Below are 22,114 nucleotides of genomic sequence, written 5' to 3' on the forward strand. Positions count from 1 at the left end.
ATGAAGAGGACTGTGTGGATTTGACGGACAGTAACCAGATAACACTACAGCTTTCAATAGATACTGATTTGAACATGAAGCTAAATTGTGATTGGTTCATGTGACAGTTACCATAGTTATGTCTATGTACATTGTGTTGTATACATAAAAAATGCAAAATTACCTGTCCTGCTTTATTGTCGGTTTTACTCTAAATGGAATAATAACTCACAAAAATTAATTTGCAGAACAAAACTTGAGTCAAACAAATGAAATCATAAGCTTATTATCAAATGATGTAATAAATCGAGTGAGAATTGTGCCATTTTCTGACTCCTATACATTTTGACTTTCATGTGCAACCAGTGGAGTCGTCCCCTGCTGGACATTTGAAGGAATGCCTGCTAAGCTTTCTGTCACTCCAAACTTAAGTGCAACAAAAACAAGGACAGATTTACCTTCTTACGCAAAAGTGTTGGACAATAGACCAGAAATAAACAAAAACTTTCCTTTTTGGAGTCAAAGAGCATGGATTTTATCTGCTGAAAGGGCAAATTTGCAATCATTAACATTTAGCACACTTTGAGGTTATAAGTGATGGAACATTTTAGGCTGGTGTCTAGGAATTTTACAATAAAATAAATATCCATGACAAGAAAACCTCTGCCAAACACAAGTACTGTTGGTGATTTAGGCAACATGTGACAGTGGTAAACAAAGTAGAGAGCACTAACCAGAAGCAAAAGCTCAAGGAAGAAAGAAACAACGGGAATCTAAGTCATGTTGGACAGAAAAATCTTTAGAATTTGTAATTAGTTTTTCACGTCAGCTAGCAATGGCCATATTTCATCGATCTGTCATTTGATCAGTCAGATGTGTAAAATGTTTGGTACTTCAGAACTACTGAATAATGTTTTTTAATAAGTGTTTTTCATTAAAAAGGCTAAAATCACCTCAAAGAAGTGGGTTTTTTGGGCTTTTTTTTTCACATTTCAGTTTATATCCAACTTTTTTTCAAGCGAATAGTAAACCGAGTGGGTTTTCTTTTTTTACGAGTCAGCAAAGGTTGGTTTGCCTGACTTGTTGTGGGGACCAACTATGGTTGTGGAGCAGACTATTAACAGAAATAAACAGGAAAAAAAGCCTAGGAAGCATCCAAGAAAGGTTTTTGATGTCCCAGATGAGAAAAACTTGAGACGAAGGATAAGGGACAGAAGAGGACAGTGATGGACAGTGATGGACAGTGTGTTGCTACTCCCACTGTCACAAGGCGGTGACGAAACTGCAGCTTTATTCTTTTTCAAACCAGAAACCTGCAAACGTGACTTAGAAATGTCATATACATAATGTAATGTTATAAGAAAATATCCAAAAAAAAGCCTTCATGCAAGAAATGACTAGATTTGTGCTTTTACAGGATAGAGCTACTAACTCGGAATATAAAAGTACACTAATGTTAAAGACATATAACTCTATAAATGGAATCACAGTAATTAAGTAACTATCAGATAGATTGGATTGCTACTACAATTTCATCATTCAAAGAAAACCATCTCAGCAGTTAAATCCATATTTTAATGTTTGTATATCTAAACCGCTCAGTTCACCAAAAACCAATTAGTCCACTGTCGCTTTAAAATTGTGATAATGTCTCAACAACCCGTCGCTTTCTTTTAAGTCAGCACTATCCAAGCTGATTTGTTACAAGGAGAATTTTCACACAACACTGTCAAAGACATTTCCAAAATTAATGTTGGAGACACTCTTTGGATAAAAGACGAACAAAGATTATTTCATAGTTTTGGGAACATATTTTTTACAGTGTTGTTTTGGCATGTTTACCCATCTGGCTTTATGTCCCTCTTTGAAGCATCTGTTCACAAATACATCGGCAAGCACTAATGGAACTAAATGGCTTGTAATGGTGGGAACATTCCCACAGAAATAATAATAATTAAAAAAAAAAAGAAAACTGCAATAGCCATCTGAGTGGACTCACATACGACCACGGCGTCAGAGCGGTTCCTCTTGGAGTTCTGCTCGCCTTGGCCCACGCTGCAGGCGCTGGGCTCTGCCTGGTAGGAGCAGAGTGCCTCCCACTCACGCTCCAGACGGTTCTTGTTCTTCAAGTGGTCCTCCATGTAAGACTAGAGGAAAACAGACAGAACCTCAGCCCCCATTTCAAACGACAAGCCAGAGCCAAGCAAAAGAAAACACAATTTATCTCAAGATAGAGCTGTAAAAGGGAATATTTGCTTTTTGCAGCAAATTCTGATCAATTAAACAAGAATCTTACAGTAATTCATCTTTGCCAAACTAGAGGTTTCTGGTTATAGTTTGTTGGGCTTTTTAATTGTATTTCAACAGTAATAAATAAACAAGAGCAAACAGTAAACTTCTAATTTAAAGCTATGATCAGCTGTCATGGAGAATTATTACCCTTCTGCTGTCTAGCGTAACAAATGGGTGGGGAGGAGGCTGCTGAAGATCTAGGTTGGGAAGGTGTGCTAATACTGGCGTATTTGTGCCTTTTTGTTTGACCGAGAAGAGAGAGAAAAAAAAAAGAAGAAAATAAAACACACAATTAAGACTCCTGAAAGGTTTGTCTGCATTGGAAATACTTCAGGGGTGTTTCAATCACGTCCCTCTCTGCTTGCACAGCCACTGATAAGATTGTCTGCATTTAAGCCGTTGCTTGGAGAAGACAAAATTGAATTCGCGAGAGAGACAAAGATGGAAAAAGTAAAGGGGGAAGGGTAAAAGCCCGTGTGTGTGTGTATTCTCCTAAACCAGGGCAAGTCTTAGGGGGCTTAGAGTGTGTAGCTGGCAAAGGGAGTCGTTTTTAGCGTGGCGCCATGTTTAGTTTTCTTTCCTGTATCATGGCTCCCCTCCCGACGGGGTTAAATGGTTTAGTCCGCTATTGTGTGAGACAGAAGATTATAGACTCATAAACTGATGTCAGGGATCAGCTGGCTAATACAATGACAGTGATACCCAAATGTGCTGGGTTTTTATTCCATATCAAAAGCAGCATATAGGTAGGATGAGCAGAGAGGTTACACTGCATACTTACATCCGACTTATTCCTTCCTGTTTGTCAAGAGGGAGGTCTTTGCAGAATATATACAATTACTAGCGAGATGATTATCTCAAATAAGCTTTTCCAGCAGATAACAGGCAATTACCCTTTGATGGATCTGTATTTAGAATTCTCTTGCATTCATACAAAGGAAATAAGATGGCTTATAAAAACAGCCCTATGGACAATGGGAATCAAAGTTCATTGTTAGATACAGAAACAAAGGTGCCACTTTTAAAAGATACTGAGAGCATAAAAAACACTTCAAGAGACTAATGCAACATAATGCAATGTAACATAATGAGATATATCAGTGGATTAATGTGCTCTAAATAGGCATTTTTATTATTTCTTTGGATGTTCACTGTTTCTACGTTCAGATCTTTAATTTACACAAGCCCAATATGAAAAGAATTAGGAAAAATCTTGTTAATGTACGTTCTAACAGTGGATGACCCATGTGTTTTTTTGCATGTGTTGTGTGTTGTCTACACAAACAAACAAGGCTGTCTTCCCAGGAAAATGACAGCATGGCATTATAGCCACTTGACAGAGCCTGTCAACACTACGCTCTTGTCGCCCCGTACAAGTACTCTCTGCTTTCCAGCCTGACAGCATCCCACTTCCCCTACCAACATTACATCTCCATGTACCCGATATATTCACTCTGAATTGCATCCTATTCTATTCAAACGATGCCCTGAATCGATTGCATTCCAAATTTGTATTTTTGCAGCTTAATGCAATGCAGCCAGCAGGCCCTTATCAAGCCTCCCCGTTTCTAGGGGGAGGCAGCGGACCATGGCGTATTCCAGAGACAGGGTAACGAAGGCTGGGTGAATGGGGGGATTATGTCTGCCAATCAGAAGGCTGGGATGGGAGGCCTGAGTGTCAGGGAAACAATGTCTAATCCTTCCTGAGCAGTCTCCTCGGCAGCAGAAGGGTGCTGGGTGAAATAAGGATGAAGGCACGACCAGGCGAGGCGCACACAACAGGTAACACACTGCTGTCAAGGTCTGCTGTCAAATTAAAACGCTGGTAGCAGTTTGTGCTGGGAGCTTTATGATATGATAAGCAGCTGTGAGACGTGAAAAAGGGTATTAATATGCACTATGTTTTGTGTGACAAATAACAGCTAAATGAAAAGTGAGCATTGTGTTGCCTTAAATGGGAGGGCAAATTGTCTCTTCCTCACTAAATTTAAAACCGCAAGTAAAAGTCACTGAGGGCAGAACATCGATTTTCCTGCCGAGCAAACAATTCATCATTTAAAAAAGAAAAACTAAAAAAAAAAGAATGATAACTCCTAATGACAAAGAGCCTCAAGCAGATCAACTATTGATTTAAAAAGAGAGGTGACTAGTCTATGGAATAACAACTGTTTCAACAGTTCAACACAGACTGAGATGTTTAACTGAGGTTTGGTGACTAAACAGTGCTGTCCATGGTGCTGAAATCACCAGCCTTTGTAGGAATACAGTCACACGCTGCTTCCATGTAATAGTTGGGAATCATATACATATGTTTAAGCCCTAAATTCATAAAAAAGTGCAGGTTATAGCACCCCAGGGGCAAAAGAAACATGATAGAAATTTTAAGACACCAAGGGCGTGTTAAAACTCTGATAAAGAAAATAAAATACCAAAAAACACACAGCAGATGACTCAGTACACAGAAGCATCCAATTTCAGTTCTGAAGTTACAATCGTTATTCAAGACTTTTTAAGTCTTAAGGTGGGCTGCACAGTGGGAGACAACATCGCAGTTCATTTATTCTGATGGAGCCTAAGTCTTGCAGAGTGTGTGTGTAAGAGCGTGAGGTGACGGGGCCTCAAAAAACAGGACCCCCAGCAAGCGTGCTTTGGAAAGCTGCGTATTCATCATCCCTCTCCACACGGTGTGAGCTCCAAAGAGCGGGAGAGGGGAGATGAGAGAAGAGGAGAGCAGATATGGGGAAATATAGGTCTGAGATCAGTGATAACAAGGCAATCTCACACATGGTTTCACGTGAGATGGTGGTGGAATTTTAAAGAAGAGCCCCTATAGGACATCTCCATGTCAATCACGGAATGAAAGAGAAGGAAAGGTCCCAGTGCGTTTTACCTTTCTATATTCTAATGCCTGCATTGCAGCTGTGAAGAAATGAGGACTAATAATAACAACAGCTCCTAGAAATGATTCACCCAGGCTCTTTTGTTATTTGTGCGGCTAAATGCTTTTCTATTGTCAGTGTTTTCAAAAGGGGCTTCACAAACAAGCCTTGACGAGTGCAACAAAACCCATCTATTACAACCAATACGAGGCATTACTCAGATTCACTTTCATTCATTACAGCCTCCCAGTATAAAAGCTAGACATGCAGTGTGATGAATGTGCTCTCCATTAATGGGAACACTGCAAGGCATCTATCCACCTCTTTTATCAAGCTTGTTTGAAATAAACTTGTGCGAAATTAAAACAATCTATTGTGTATTTGTGGGAACATTGGCAACCAAAAGCTTTTTCATGAAAAAAAAACAACAACAGAAAAAAAATAAATGCACAAACCCCCCCAGAATTTCTCAAAAGTCCAAATAACAATAAAATAGCTAATGCTATTTCACTTTTGTGCTGCACTCACCATGCAAAAATAATGTCTGGCTTGATTTGCTTTGGCAGTGAGAGGAGCAAAAGGGGCAAAAGATGAAAATGACAGAGGAGAGAAGCAGGACAGAGTGATAAAAAGAGAGAGAATGACACAGTTGAAGGAGGAAAAAGTTGGAGAAGGAAATAAATGAAGACAACAGCGCCAAGATAAAGCAGGAGGCAGAAAACAGCGGGAAGAGCGATGAAAGAAAAATGAAGATAAGAGGGTTTTGAAGGGAATGAGCTGAGAGTGGGATGAAAACGAGACGCAGCCAAACAGATAAACAGAGAGAAATACGGCTGTTGGTTTTCAGAGCAAGAATATATTAATGGACATGGGGAGTTTAAAATAATCTATTGTAATACGAATTTGCTAAACATTAGAAAAGATCAACCTTTTCTTTTTCCAAAGGTTCTTGAGGATGAGCTTAAGCACCTCAACATTGCTACAAATGTGTTAATTTGCATTAAATATATAAGTGGACATTGTTTTTGTCTAATAGTCATACAAAAGCATTACGTGGAGTTAGAGAAGTTGTATCTTCCGACCATTTACTCATCAGTTTTGTCTTTCTATTTCAAACATTTACAGTTGATTATTGGACTCTATTAACAGTGTCTTCCATCACTCAAATGAACTTTTAATCTAGCAAACCATTTCAGCATTGTAATTATAGCACTAACTGGTTATCACATACAAAACTGCAACCTGTGGTGTAACTACTTCAATTTGATTGAATTTATGGATAAAGTGTTGATAAAATCAAATCAAATAATTTATTTTTCTTCTTTTTCTCCAACAATCCACATTCTGCTGGGAAGTGCTGAAGTAAAACCCAGTAGGTTGGAATATTGGATGCAGATCTGTGACTTGTACAGTAAGCTGACCTACTGTAGCTCTCATGAAGAGCATTTTCAGGGATTGCAGACTAAACCCACCCTGACAGGCTAACTGCACAGTCGTGACATTGTTTAGCTTAAACAATCTGATGCAAAGACCCACAAATGCTTTCTGAGGACCTTTTCTCCTCCCTTCACACTTTATTTCGCACATTGATCCTCCTCCCTGGTTCACTGGTGTCCTTACCAGTATCATGTGACCAGTGGAGATGTCCATGTTGGATGGGACTGGCTCTTCACACCAGGAGGAGGTGCTGCTGCGCGTTGATGGACTGGCTGCGGGGCCATCACTGAACTGAGAGGACACGCTGTTGAGGCGAGAGTGGCGCAGGGTCTCGGGCCGTTCAACACGCTCCGACGTTCTGATCGCCATACGCTGGCGACACAGTTCCTGAGGATTACAGGAGAAGATGAACATGACTAAATAATCAAAAATGCACCCCACCCCCCCTCTAACTCCTTGCAAGCTTTGATGTGTTTATCTTCTTGTCATGCACATGACAATAGTTTATGTATTTTAAGTGCTTATCCTTTGCTGTGAGGGGCTGCGTTCTAAAAATGCACCTTGTAAAATCCAGTATCTCTTTTTACTTGTCTGTAGATTAATGGCTTATCCTTGTGGATTATGGAGCTTACACTAATTATGTCAAAAATACACGGTTGAGGATCCTACACGACTTACAGAATAAATATCACACCTTGCTGCAACACAGCAACTCTCTTTATTGTTTGAGAATGGATTTTTTTTAGCTGTGAGAAAAATCCAGGGCAAAACCAAAACACATTTACATCGTAAAGTCATTACCCACAGAGTGAAAAGTGAATTATTTATTCAAAAAAGCAGAATTTGCAGACGTAGACACATTATGAGAGAATCAAACTATATATCAGAAAGAAGTAAATGTAAATAAATCCACAGAGAAACAAAAGAGATTAAAAAAAATGCACCGCCATAACTATGAAGCCTACTTTTTTATTTTGATTGATATATATTTTCCATGCTAAAAGAGCCTCTCTACAAAGGTTGCACCCCTCCTAATGACTCAGCTTTTCTCCTAGCACGCTTCAGTGCAGACTAGGCATTATCTGCTCCAATACAGTATCATGAAATCGACATAAAGAAAACAGTCCTTATTGCCAGATGTGTGAAATCTTCGACAATATGTCTCTTTCTCTTTGTAAGGTGTAGTATCCCTTGATATTTGCATGGTAAATTCATAATAAGCAGTCCTCTACACAGAATTAATTTCTATACTCAATGAATAATAGCGAGGACAGGAAAGACCTGAAAAATGCCTTGTGAAAGCACATGCTATCTCATGATGAATCATTGTGATATTTCCCTCTGGAGCACAGGCCCCCTTCTAAGCCTTGGTCTTGGATCAGCTTTTCCACCATCAGACTTTAATGATTAGAGCCGTGAAGTGGTGCCCAGGGCCTTGGCCTCGGGGCACCATCCAGGTCCACCTCATAATTCATCCCACTTCTCAGCATCTCTGCAAAACACTGTGGCTGTGCTGAGAAATTGTCCCAGAAGATGGTTGGGGGATGCAGTTAGAGCCAGAAGGGAGAAAGACGGCAGCCCAGAGAAGAGCACAGGTCGTAGGATTACAGGTTCCCTGTTGCTCCCTTCTTTCAGACTGCTAATAAGAATGAAAACAGGCCAAGAAGAAACAAAGTCCATACAGTCTGTGCTGCCATCTTACAGCAATGCTTGCTCACTGCAAACAGCTCTCCATAAACAACTCTTTGTCAAACATGGAGGCCAAACCCACAGAGAAGGTATCACAGTCCCAAAGCGTCCAATTGTAAACCAAATATTTGCACTGTAATAATGAAACAAGGCAAATTCTTAAGGCTGTGTGATTTTTTTTTAGAGAGTAAGGGGACATTACATGTAATGTTTGTATCAATTTTTGATTATGTTTTTTAAATCAAATATCATCTCTGTGGCCATCACTAACACCTCAGGCTTCTGAGAGCAGGCCTCTGAAGACTTGAATAAATATTGAAAATGTTAACGAGACATACAGATAAATGTGCCACGCTGGGCACAGCTGAGCCCCAACCCTGAAAATCAATAGAGCCCGGACTGCCCGCTGCCCTGAAGGAACAGAGGGAATAGGTCAGGGTGGCTACACGGCCACCATCTCATACACAGCTCACGCACACACATACTTGTCATAAAAAGGTAAGCCTCAAATGATTTGATGCAAGGTGAAAAAATATTTTGGGGTAATAAATAAAAAACTGCATGAAATAAAAAGCTTGTAAATTTTGTAAATGAATGCTCTGCACATCGGATTTATGTGATAAAGGGAAACCGTTATTATCACTGCAGCTAAAATCCATCCAAAGTGCAGATGGAAGAAAATAACTCAAACACATACACACGGACAAACACATTCTCATAAACCAATTGGCTAAATGACAGTATCCTAAAAGAGTTCCTCCAATGACAGAGAACGGGCTAAGTGTCCTGGCATCTGGTTGGCTCAAAGCGAGGGGACTGGTCTTACCTGATAGGTTGCGGTGGCGTCAGTGCTGGTGTCAGTCCCCAGGCTGGCCAGCTTCTCCTTCATGTGGAGGTGTGAGCGCTGGCGCACGCAGAAGAAAGTGCCAGATACCGCCAGCGCCACCAGGATGAAGAGAATGCAGAGGACAGAGAGCAGCAGGAACTGGCCCGACTCCACCCTGGTCTCCTTCACCACGGGGATCTGGGTCAGGCTGCCCCTCTGGAGGACACACACAAACAGAGAGAGAACACACTGTCAAAACAGTAAATGATGCTACTCTGTCTTTTTCCAGATTGATGTGGTCTTTTTGATTTACAGCAACCACCATATCAAGTCTGCAGTGCATCAATTTTCACCTGAAGGCTTGTGTTGACTTTCTGATGGGAAAATATGGATGCAACAGTGGCACAAGTGCTTCCTTACCTTCCTCCTCTTTTTTTCCTGCTCTTTCCTTTAACCCACTGTCTGACTGGCCCTATTAGACAGCACTAATACTCGCCTTATTATGTGCATTCAGGCTCAGTCAACCCCTATTACCGGCCCCTGTCCAGTGCTGTCTCCTGTCTGTGCCCCACTATAGATATTTACAACGCCATTTGCTGCTGGCATGATGCAGGCTGGCACAGTGCAGCTGCAAGAGACTGGGATACTAAAAGCTTGGGCTTAATTAGCTCCTCTGGTCCTGAGTTTGGCTGGATTAGACTCTGGCCAAAGCTTCACTGCTAATGGCTATAAGCGCTGGGGAAACACAAGCAGGCCAGAGTGGACCTTCACGCATCCACCACCAGTTGAATGAAAGGACCTTTTTTAAAGAATTGACACCCGCACTGAATGTTAACGCAAACAGGAAGGTCTATTTTTCTCTCTATAGCAGACCTGTAACGTCATCTGGGAGATTTTTGTCAGCCTCGGTTAAATTTACCGCAGATTTAGCAAAATGATAAATTCCCTGTAGGCCTTGCTGATACATAACATTTTGAGGGCACAACAGTGATAATTAGGAGCAATAATGAGGAGGCGTAATTAAAGATCCCCAAATTGTGGCTACAAGTCAGATTTTAAACACTGATTGCAAAGGTATTCTATCAAGCTGGTCTAAAAAAATCAGGGACATACAATTCCCCAAGAGCAGTTTAGATCACATAAATCATCCTTACTGTCTCTGCATTTGACATAAAAACACAGGGTTTCTGTGTAAGTCAGCTCTCCACAGATTTTGATCTAATTTTACCAGCTGCACACCCACACCCACACACACACACCAATGGTCATACATCTGCTAAAGGGCAATATCAATAACAGTGCACACAAACATCAGCAGGCTCCTAATTGTCTGCATGCAATATTGAAAGATTGATAGGTGGAGAGAATCAAATCTACACCTTGAAAAAAAAAATGGAAGAGCTCTGACATTTAGCCTGAGGGGTCTAATGGGCCAACTGAAGGATTGCTACATCTTGTTATACCATTTTCCGAACAAGACACTTCACCTCAGACCAGTAACAATGCGGTTTGACCTTGTGGCTCATAATTGCGAATGTTTTAACGCGGGTCTGTTTGATGACTGTGCTGGGCTCGACCACAGTTACTGTTGATTGCAATTGCAGTGGCTCCAGTGTGTAGTTGCAATCAAGCATTAAGAGGTTAGACAACAACTGAGAGGTTTGAAGAGGCTCATATACAGATGCAGAGGAGAGAAAACGGCCTCCATGAAGAGACCCGTGTGGCTCTGTTCAGTGATCAGATGAGTTCACAGACAGCAGCAACATTTTCATTTGCTGGAGTGCTTATCTTGACGGAGAGAATCTGACATGATAACACGGTAAAAACTAAAAATAGAGAAAGGGAAAATCACTGTTCTCATGTTGTGTTCGTTATATCTAACACCACAGACCCAACGTTGATGTTAGGATTCAAAACCAAAGTGCCTCCTGGTTCAAATAAACCTTTAAAGCCAAAGCATACGATTATCTCATTATTTTGAAGAAAAATAAAATATATATATACAATCAAGTTCATCAAAAATGTAGGCTATTCTTGAAAAAGATTCACCTTGAAATGAATGAAAAGCATTTCCAATGTGGGAGCAAACAGGCTTGAAATTCATTGCGAGCATAAAAGAGTGTTTGAAGGCGATAATCGTGTTAGAAGCAAACCAGTGGAGGGACAGAGAGAAAAGAGGAGGAAAAGGGAGGAGATCTGAGGCTAAGAATTACTTTCATGAGCTTTCAGAGTTAGCTTTAAAAAAAATCCCTTTATTTATTTATCTACGTATTACTATAATAACCTTTTTTTTAATCAAAACTTGTCTGCTTCACCTAAAAATACATTTCAAGACCTCAAAATAAATAACATCATTAATTATTATGACAAAAATAGTCTGTGAATGTTTGAATATTAATAAAAATGTCAATATATTTTTCAACCAGGGTAGAACATTCAAATATTCTGTTTAAATGCTTTAGTTTAGGGTTAAGATCAGTTTGGGGAATTTAAATGGAAAAACAAAACAAATTAATTTTTCCTTTGGTTAAAATTTTTATTCTGTAGCCAAATTAAATAAAGAAATAAAAAGAACAAGTATTCCCGTTCATATGAGTAACATCCTAACTAGTTCCTCCCTGCCTCCAGCAGACATTCTCCCTCTGCTTCTCCCCTCTATTCATGTAGCCCTTGTCTGGTGTATTAGCCAATCTGAGAGGAGACAAGGCGCAGATGGATTTCGGTGCTCTGGATTATTCAAATGATAAGAAGGAAGGTCGGGCCGGGAGGTGTTGGCCATTCACTCACATCACAATAACCTTTATGCGGAACAAAATCGTCCCAAAAACACACACCTGCCAAACCATCAAAAAAAAATCTCAAATCAAGGTGATATTTTTCTAAGCTGGAACTGCCACTGTAGATTTGAAAAGTATGATATAGCAGCTATATTGAAATAAGAGTTTATTCAATACAATGAGAGGAAGCACTTTCTATTAAAAAAAGAGTAAAAATAAACAAATACTGGAAACACCAAGTGCACCATAAAGTTGCCCAGATTTTGGAAATAGGCATAAACGAATGGCAGTAATTATAGGCTCCCCCCCCCTTTCCAGATTATTAATTTGAAAAACGAATAAATAAAGTAGCCCCATACAGACAAACCCCATTCTGCCTAAAAAAAAAAAAAAAATTAGAAACAACTACTTGGATTTGTATTCTATCCGTTCTGCATAAGACTGGATAAGACTGGACAGGAAATCACACTAAAAACGAAATACTGTGATTTAGTTGCGTTTATTCCTCCGCTGAACACATGACTTCATTTACGCACCCACTAAGCTTACTTTGTTCTCGTGTTTAAGAGTTGGAGCTGCTGCCGAGCACTGAGGAGGACGTACCTACAGAAACTTTGTCCTCTGCAGCCAGATGTGCTCACAGCAAAGACTCAAGACCCAAAAACATTTTCATGAGCTTTAATATTGGAGTGCGTGCGTTTCTGTTGCGCCACCAGCTCGCGGAGAGTCAGTTTACAGCAAGCTATCACCCAGAGAGGATGAAACATTATTATACTTAGCAGAACTCCTAAAATATCCTGCAACTCGCCAGAAAATAATTTTCATTCACACTAGACATAAAGCGTGCGTCTATCAAGTTTTCAGTGCCAATCATATAAGATGCATTTTACGCTTTAAAAAGCAAAAAAGCAAAATGACTGCAGCACAAAACAAGCTCACACGTGTTTAAAACGAGGAGATAATTACCTAACTCCATGTCGTGGGGGAGAGCGCGCTTTTCGCTGTAAACGGGTGATGCCGCGACTTGTATTCCAGAGCGCGTGGAGAACCACTGACGCTCGCCGCAGCTCCAAGAGACGTTTGTGCGTCCCGGCCGCCCACTCAGTCCGCTTGACCAAAAGTTCCCCTGCGAGGGTCCCATGCGTCCCCCCATCGCCAACAAAAGACCGCGGCCTCAACACGTAGATGAAGAAAAAGAAGGAAGAAAAAAAAGGAAAGTCGGAGAGAATAAGAAAAGGGAGAAGAATGTGGGATATGCCCGCCTGATTTTCCGAGCTTCGGAAGAATGTGCAGAAGCCCCACTAGTGAGTCCTTTCAGCTCCTCTGTGCCAATGAAAAGAGACGGGGAGGTGGTGGGGTTGGGTGTTTTTGCGATCATTTAGTTAAGGCTGAGCCCCTCCTTATATTCAGCAGCTCAGGAGTCCCCGTCCATTGCACATGTCATATCCACTGGTTGCTATAGCGATGCCTCCACATGTTGTCGACAGTGAATGTTCAAGGAGCGATGCCTGGCTAATAGGCTTGCGGGCCGAGGGGCGATATGAATGGACATAGGGCTAGTCACTCATTTGTTGAGCTACTAGGGGTCTCTGTGTTTGGTGTGTGAATTGCTGTTTTCTCAGGCTCTCCTTTTCCTCCGCTCCCTCTCCCAGGGATTCAGTTATGTGAGCAGAATAAGGCAGATGGGGCAGTCTATTCTTCAAAGTAGGCTTTTTCATTCAAAGCTGAAGTGAGGACTTTAAAAAGAGGCTACCACACAGTACAGTAGTTGTAAACTATATGAATGCAACCTTGGAGATTAGGTGCATTCTGAAAAATACTCAGCCTGTGTAAATCACGTGTAATTGGCTAAGTCTTTTCTCTGCTTCCTTCTTAGATCTGCCAGGCTGAAGAAAAAAAGGGGTGGAAAATTGCAAGTTTAACAAGTTTATGAGATAAAACTCACAAAAATGTTATCCTAATTAGCAATCAGCTTGAAAAAAAGATCCAATGGAGAGCAACAGCTGCACTTAGCAGGGAGAGAGCGAGAAAGGGGGATTATGAAGAGCACAAGGAGAGAAAAGGAGAAAGCAAAAGAAAAGGGGCGGTGAAGAGAGGAGAACGGGGGTCCTGTCAAATGCAGATGACGAGTCGTGGCGAGGGGGGCTGTGTGACGGGGGCTCTCCAGTTTATTTTTTCCATTCAGCGAGCACCCCCTCCTCTTTTCCATTGTCCCTAGGTGTGACAGCTGGAGTTGGCAATTTGAAGGGGGAGAACAAAAACGAGCTTGCTGTCCAGCCTGCGTCCACGGCAGCTTCGGACGCCACCCCGCTTTCTAAAAGAAGAGCCAACAGGGCGGCCCGGGGGATGGAATCTCAGATTGACTCAACAATCTTTAATACTGCTGCTACACTCTTAAAGACCACCAAACCTTGTAGTATTAGCTGCTAAACAAGTGAGTTTTGTTACAGCGAATGCTTTGCTTTTCCTTCCTCACAGTCGTCATGAGTGACACTTCCCACATCATGCTGTGTGCACATCCTCATATATCAGAAATTATTCTGACTTCAGATTGTGTTTTCTGTCTGGCTGCCAGGGGGCACACACAAATTGCCAGGCCAGAGAGGGACATTTTTATCTCGAAGTATTCTCATTCAGTTTGAGCACATAGACAAATTCTTTCTGCATTGTTTGCTGCCACACTGACACAGGATGGATGTAGGAGTGATGCATCTTAGGACACTTCTATCATGGCTGCCAGTGAGTGGGTTTTATTACTAGTGAGGAATAAATAGTAGCCCCTGAAGTTAATCCTCAAAAAATCAGTCCTGACAAGAAGTCAACCATGTGATTATATCTGTCCTATTCTCTCTTGAACTGGAAGAGAGCCTGCTTCATTCAATTTCATATGAGATACCCTGGTCATCCACCTGTCAGCTCTTTCAAAATCCATAGTCATCCGAACGAGAGTATTCTCTCGGCACCAATGAGGATGGAAAACTGGAAGAAACCAGACTCTTTCTTTACCTCCTCTTGGCGTGGAAGGCTAACTTTGGCACCTGTTGTTTTCCTTTCTTGAACTCTGCGTAAATTGACACATTTTCACACATTTCTTCTGCCACGCGCTGCATAGTACAATTTCACATCTCGTGTCACATCGCACAGTGAGGCCAGTGCTAATGGTTATCACACCGGGGAGGTTTGACGCGCTTCGATTGGTTCTTAAGCAGTCACATTCAGGAACACGTCCAACTGGCTCTTATGGTCACTGGTGATAGATGCCGCCATGCTTGTGTGGTCCTCCTCTAAGCACATCCTCGGGGTAACATGTTCGAACAGTGAAGTCCTTATCTGTCCTCCTCTCTCTGCACCAGTGTTTGCCTCCATGAAACATTTCTGATTTCTAATTTGAAAAAAAAGAAAAAAGATGGAATGCTGGTGAGTGTATTTAAACAGTGGGAGAAAGTGCAGCGCATCACTCTGTCGCTGGGAGAGGAGGGTGTGGAATGTTAAACAAATGTCAGGATCAAGTGCACCACCTGAAATGGCAGTGCGGAAACATCCACTGATGCTTGTGTGTAAGTTCACAAAGGTATGAGGAGACAATAACTTCAGTTATTACAGGCTGCAGGCTTTTGAGTAGATTGTCAGTCCCTCTGTGTGTGAGTGATCTAACAATGGCATGATAACGTTTGGGCTACAAATGGTCAAAGTACCAAAAAGGTTTTCATAAGCAGCTAAGAATGATTTTTGTCCATAAAAAGGCTTCTAATTCTTTAAGATTCTTGCATGCACTTCTTTTTTGAAGCCTATCTACAGACTTGTGCTGAGACATTGAGGACAATGTCAAGTATTTCAGTTGCAGCCTCTTACTCTGTTGTGAATAATGAGCAGTGTTTAGGGTCAATATCTTGATGAAGAGGCCATTCTCTTTTAATCTTCTGCTTTTTAACAGATGGTTTGATGTTTGCATGCTGGTCTCCCAGAAGCAAATGGAGTAAGCAGTACTTCTTAACATTACGTGATGGTGAAATGTAATGTATTAAAATTATGCCCTGACATCACAAGAAGAAACAAGCTTGTCATCCACTGATTATATGGTGTCAAGAAGTGCTCATTTCACATATCTCTATCAGAGCATCTTGCTACCTCCTGTTACCAGGGTGACAGGCCCCATCACAGCTGTGGAAAGTTTGTGGATTTGTTCTTTATGAGCTGTTCTCTTAACATTTTGTTTCTGTTTCAGAGCTCAAATGGATTGATTTGGTTCTTGTTAGTTTCATCTGTTCAACTTCTTTTTATTAAAACTTTTGAGGTTTTAGCATTCTTTATTTGAAGGTGTAAAGTTGAAATGAAGCAAAGGCCACACAGATTGGGACTCGAACCAGGAACAGCTGCAGCAAGGACACCCAGCCTCTGTACATGGGGCACCTGATCAAATTCTGAGCTATCCTCTTGTTAGTTGTTGCTTCTAACTCACAGTACCAATGCATGTGCACAGTGCATGAAAACTTTTCTTTTTATTCCAACAGCCCTCATCTGCTTTTTGTTCATCAAATATTTTTAAGAAGCTGCTTTCCATGGCTGCTGATTGTTGGGACACGGTTTAAGGAGTCTGGGTAATTTGTATCTTTGTACCTTAACTGACAGTTTACAAAAGGTGGCCCTAAAAAACTATATTAAGAGATCAACTCGAGTACATCCATCACAAACTCATTCCCAAATTATACTGCAGCTTCGTCAAGAGCCATTCAAGTCTGTTTTCAACATGCCGGATTCCTTTAAAGCACCAAGCGCTAACACACTGGGAACTGCGCTACAGCTGAATATTGGCAGCTATTTTTCTGAGGTGAAATAAAACACTACTAACTAACTACTAACTGAAACAAGATTATGTTCTTATATAGTCAATATATAACCAACAAGTAAAAGGACTGTTTAAGGAGGTCAAAGGGGAGTGGACAACTCTTAACTAAGAGTCTGTTTTTAGAGTCCATTTGAGACGACTGTTTCTCACTTCCTTTTCTTGACTATTGGTCTTTATTTTAGCTTCCTTTGCTCTACTACTGTACAATTTCATAACACCAAGCAGGAAGCTTTGCCAATAAATAAACAACACATCCTCCACCTGTTACATTGCCTGCTTAGGGGACCCTGCATGTCCAGAAGTGACACTTTGGGGCTACACTCTGCATTCAAACGTAATTCAGTGGGCTCCTGTCTAGTTGTCAAACTTTTTCATGTCGCTGCATACTCATAGTGTATCTGAGCATGAACACATGCATGAAAAACCTTCACTTGATCATATGGTTTGTAGCAAACAGAGGAGAAAACCACCTTGCAGCACACTGGTAGTGAGCATACAGTATATACCAGTAACATTATAATTATATAAGGGAGAGGCTAATGTTATTTAAAGTCCTTCACAAGGACCCAACACCTACGCTGCATACCTGCAGACTTAACTAATGTAAGACACCCAAAATAGTTGGGTTTTTTGCTCAGCTCTTTGAAATGGGGTGCAATAAATTATTCATAATAATATCTGAGCCAGGCTGTTGCTACGGCTCAATTTAGGAAGGTGTTGGATGATTAGCTTCAAACTGTTATGCATAGAGAATATATGCAAAACAAAATACATTTGGGTGTTTTTTTGTTTTTTTTTCAGATCCTCCAGCTGTTATTGTTATTGCTGAAGTGAAATTCCAAGATATGTGTGAGAGGAAATATTCTGCTTCATCTGGGATTTTACTTGTTTCTTTAAAATGTTTGATTTATATGCTTATCTTTTAAGATTTATGTTGGAACAAAGCTGTCATATGGGCAGAAGCAGCAATGTGAAGACATAGTATGGCTTGCACATCTTGTCTGTTGGGTTCACAACAGAGGTGCCGTTTCAAACCTACACTTAAGATATAAAAGCTGACACTTTATTCCCTTGTCTAAACTCTCCTTTTAATATTGTTTAAGGTGCAGAATCTTGGCAGTAAGGAGAGTGCCTTAAATGTATTGTGTGTGTGTGTGAGTGAGTGAGAAACAGAAACATTTCTTTGTGGATGATGTTCAGAGGCATAACAATGTCTCATTTCTGGGTTTTACTTGAAACATTTGAATTACTTTGTCTCACGCTCATCACTTGTTCAGAGAGGAACCACTTAAAGCCTATGTGTGTGTCAGGCATGTCATTCTGGTATTTTCCCCAGATGTACTTGTTCAAATAGGCCTTTTTAGATGAATCCTAGTCCAAGCTCTGCCTTGCCAACTAGTTCAAAGCTGTAAACATCAAGGTAAATGGTATACCTGTCACCCTGATTATATTTAAAGCAGACAGACACACACACAGGTGTGACAATCAGTGCTTTATAATGGTTTTTTGAAATGTAATAGTTTAGGTGTCACAGTCTGAAGTATAAAATCACACAATATCTCTAAAATTGAGACATTTAAGGCAATAATTGAAAAGTGGTGAATCTTTCAAAAAGATATAATGCCATGTTTACAGTATATTTTAATGTATCAATTAAAATGAAAAGCACTGTAAAAAGAAGATAATTAATTATTATGAGCCTATTTTGCCTTTTTCCCACTTAAACTGCACTAGCTCTCAATATACTTGTGAGTTTTCTTTCACATTGTGATCCCAGACTGACTCCATGATGTTGAGATCAGGGCTCCATGGGGTCGTGTCATCTGCGACAGGCTTTCTGCTCTTTATGTTGCTGACAATAACTCTTTATAACTCGTTGCATGCTTAGGCTTATTGTCAAGCTGAAGAATGAATGACCAATCAATGTTCAATGATAGTACTGCATGATCTCTGGGTGGGTGAGTGGTGATGAGCTGAGTGTGAGGATCATCAAGGTCTAAGGTGTTGCTGTTTCTAAAGTGTTTACATAGGTTTCAGACTCTTGTATTCTTCTCAAAAGGTATATGGGCTGGAAGCATGCAACCACCCCCCCCCCCTAAAAAAAACAACTTTTTGGGATCTGAACTGGACTATCAAAAACTGTTTTAGATATACTGCAACTAAATTGCTTGCTACAGAGCCCGTGCCTTAGGCGTGTCGCATCCATAAAGTCAGCATCCTCATTAGCAGATGTTCCATGAAGAAGATAGCACCCATGACCAACTTTCATACAATGAGGGAATCAAAACAGATGAGGAACTAGACATAAATGACTACACAAAATAACAGCTCCTACAATGATTAGATCTGGCAATAAAGAGGACAAACACTTCCTAATCCATCCCTAAAACCATATCTCTTATAATTTGGGTTTTGAAAAGGCCACCCTCCAAACAAAGTCTTTCTCTTGTGGTTACTAAGCTGAAATTGCTTAGATGAAGGGCAGCTTTAAATTTAAATTCTGATCTTCCTGTTAAAAACTAGATGGGTTCATTCCAGACAAGAAAAAGGTGTCAAGGGTCTGACAAACTTCAGCTGATTGAGTTAAACATGTATTTTCTTTATTTTGTTGGGGTTTGGCCTTAATACCCCATTGGTTTCAGCTAACAGAAGTGATCTTTTCTTCCTGCAGCTGTGTTGACAATACCGATATGTCTGACATGTTGCCTGAAATGCCAACAAAAATTCATTAAACAAACTCATCAAATGTGCTCATACCTAAAAATCTAAATTTGCTCTGTATCCATTAAAATGTTTGCTTTGTGGTCTGAGACAGAATCAGTTACACTGTGATTTGCATTAATTACAATGACAACATTAATTTCAAAGATATAAATGGTTTTGAGGAGGGATATGTGAGACTGTAGGTGAGAAGTGATCAGACAGCAGATAACATGACCAGGTCGACAATGTAATCCAAGTTTGTTAAAAACTGAACCCAAGCAGGAGACGTCATTAATGGTAGCGTGTCACCCTGTTGAGTGAAAACATAAAAGACCAGCAAAAAACTCATCAAACTCATCCAAAGTCAAAAACTGCGAGGGAAACTTAAAGAGTTTTAATTGTTTTTGTTTAAAAATAATCCACACTACTTTTAGACTATTGTGCTCTGAGCCAGCTTTCTTTTTTCTTTTATCGTGGTGAAAGATAAAACTGCAATTAATTCTGAGAGTCGTGGAGGAAACAGTAAGACAATACATCAAGTCACACATGAGTGGTGGCAAGCTGGGATATGTGGTCTGCTGTGGAATAACAGAGGTAGTCAAAGGTAGCATTCATAACTGAAACCCCTGTCACAAGGGACTAAGTGTGCTGGGAGACTCTGATACTGAGACTGACAGTAAAAGGACAAAGAGAGCTGTTTAGAGGGGAGTACAGACTGACTTCATGGGTTCGACAGGATGTGTTCTCGCCACACCTGAGTTCACCTGAAAGCCTCTGAAATACTGAATTTCATTATATCTTCTTGACTATAGCACAGTGGTTCTGAATTGAATTGTCCAAAGGGTTCAAATCCCACCACAATTTAAGAATAAGTTAGAGGTGATTTGTTTTAAAGGTTGGCTTCAAGCTAAACATTATGGTAGCCTTCTCTTTCAAATCCATACTTGCTCTTCTTCTATCTGTTCCTGTAAACATTAAGCAACTGAGCTAAACATATCTATGAGCAGACAGAAGGAGACAGTATAGACACACCAACAAGTAGGAGTCACTACAAGAAGGATATGATCCCTCACCAGCTTCCCAGCAATGAATGCTGCTAGATATCGGGCAAAGTTGCAATTACAGCTGTTGGTTGAATACAAATCTTTGCCATAGAGGATACAGTGGATGCTTTTTCTTACCTAAAACTCTGGCACCCCTGTTTGTCCGATTTACATACATTTTGATAACACTGGTTAAATCTGTTGCAGTAAGTCACTTTTAGTGATTAGTTCAAAATAAACTGTTTAGAGATTGGAGAAGGCCTTACATTAACATCTACATTATTGTGGTTGTAGTCACAATCCTCTCTGAAGTTGCGGAAAAAGATAAATGTGACATGTTCAAAGCAGTTGCCGATGTAACCGATGCAACCAGGAGCGTTGTAAAATTTGTCATATGTTGGTCTTGAAAACGTGTCATTAATGCATGAAGTATTGAAAGCACTGCACCAAACACTTATGAGGATTTTGTGATTTGTTTAAGGAAATACTTGACACTTGAATGGCTTCGGCTCCAATCTGGAAACACACATATGAGTTGTATTTCCATTCTTCTGATTGTAGGGACGGTACTTTAGAGGACGTATTTGTGGGTTGTATTCAAGGGTATGATCAGACAAGTGGTTGTAAAAAAAATAGGATGACTTGTTGGTTTATGTTGTGTCTGCTACGGTATACCTGTGGAAAAATATACTGAATAATATTTGTCACAGGAGAGGAGGACAGTACAAGCAGCCTTGACATCATAAGACCATCAGGGCACATTATAAGACCTGTTTGTGCAAAAAACAGCATCACAAAGAGAAAAAGCAGCCCACAACACTGCTGGTCTGTACACTCGTTTGGCCCCCCATCCTGTGCACATAATGGTAATCAGTGCATCTTTATGGTCACATTTCTGCCATTTTGCCTGTCTGAAAATACCAAATTAGATTGTGTTTATCGTATGCAGTCTATTTAATGCAATTTGTGCTTAAATTATTCCTATGAGAATGTTTCTCAAGACATTAGTTGATGATTATTCCTCTAGTTTAAATGAAATGAAAACAATAAACATTTCTGATCACACTGGATTAAGTTTACTGGACAGCTAACACCACGTGCCTCCAGCTGTACCTTGTTGCTAGAGGACAAGCAGCATATTGAGGCCACCTGCCTGAGCATACGCCCCGATGATCAGCTACAACTTGTGTAAGTGAAGATATAGATGTAAAGCCACAGGAGGCTGTGCGTGATAGGCTAAGGGTCGTATCCCTGTAAATGCACACAGCCACTGCCTCATAAATTCTCATCAGCGTCTTCATTAAACGATTTTCCCTTGTTGTCACCATGACAACTCTGGCCCAGTGTGTGCCCTCGGGGAGAGGCGTGTGCGCCTGTGTAACCCTGGGGGTTACGTTGGGGGTAAGTTGGCACTGTCGGCAGCAGCCCATACCTCCACTCCAGAGGATGAAGGGGGGTTTGTGGGGTGGCAGGCAGCCAGGGCTGCTAGATCTGTTCCACAGCGATCTCACTTGACAGGCACTGGCTGTGTCTGGACTGGAGGCAAGCACTCTGATTTCTGTCTTTAATTACTGCTAATTGGAGGAGCCACAGCCCATGGTAATGAAGCCACACCAATCAGCCGGGGGGGAGTCAGGGGCCTC

At 40.7% G+C, this 22,114-nt stretch overlaps 1 protein-coding gene across 1 annotated transcript in view; it reads right to left on the reverse strand.

The window, feature by feature from the left end:
* The window catches only part of ptprn2 (protein tyrosine phosphatase receptor type N2), a 143,121-nt gene that overhangs the window by 17,276 nt on the left and 103,731 nt on the right, over window positions 1-22,114 (reverse strand). The window contains exons 12-14 of the mRNA XM_075451925.1: window positions 9,103-9,318; window positions 6,771-6,974; window positions 1,979-2,126 (exon numbers count right to left, since the gene is read on the reverse strand). Of these exons, the coding sequence (XP_075308040.1) occupies window positions 1,979-2,126; window positions 6,771-6,974; window positions 9,103-9,318 (568 nt within the window). The remainder of the gene's footprint in view (window positions 1-1,978; window positions 2,127-6,770; window positions 6,975-9,102; window positions 9,319-22,114) is intronic.

This window comes from Odontesthes bonariensis, chromosome 20, assembly GCF_027942865.1.
Source record: "Odontesthes bonariensis isolate fOdoBon6 chromosome 20, fOdoBon6.hap1, whole genome shotgun sequence".
Taxonomy (NCBI): domain Eukaryota; kingdom Metazoa; phylum Chordata; class Actinopteri; order Atheriniformes; family Atherinopsidae; genus Odontesthes; species Odontesthes bonariensis.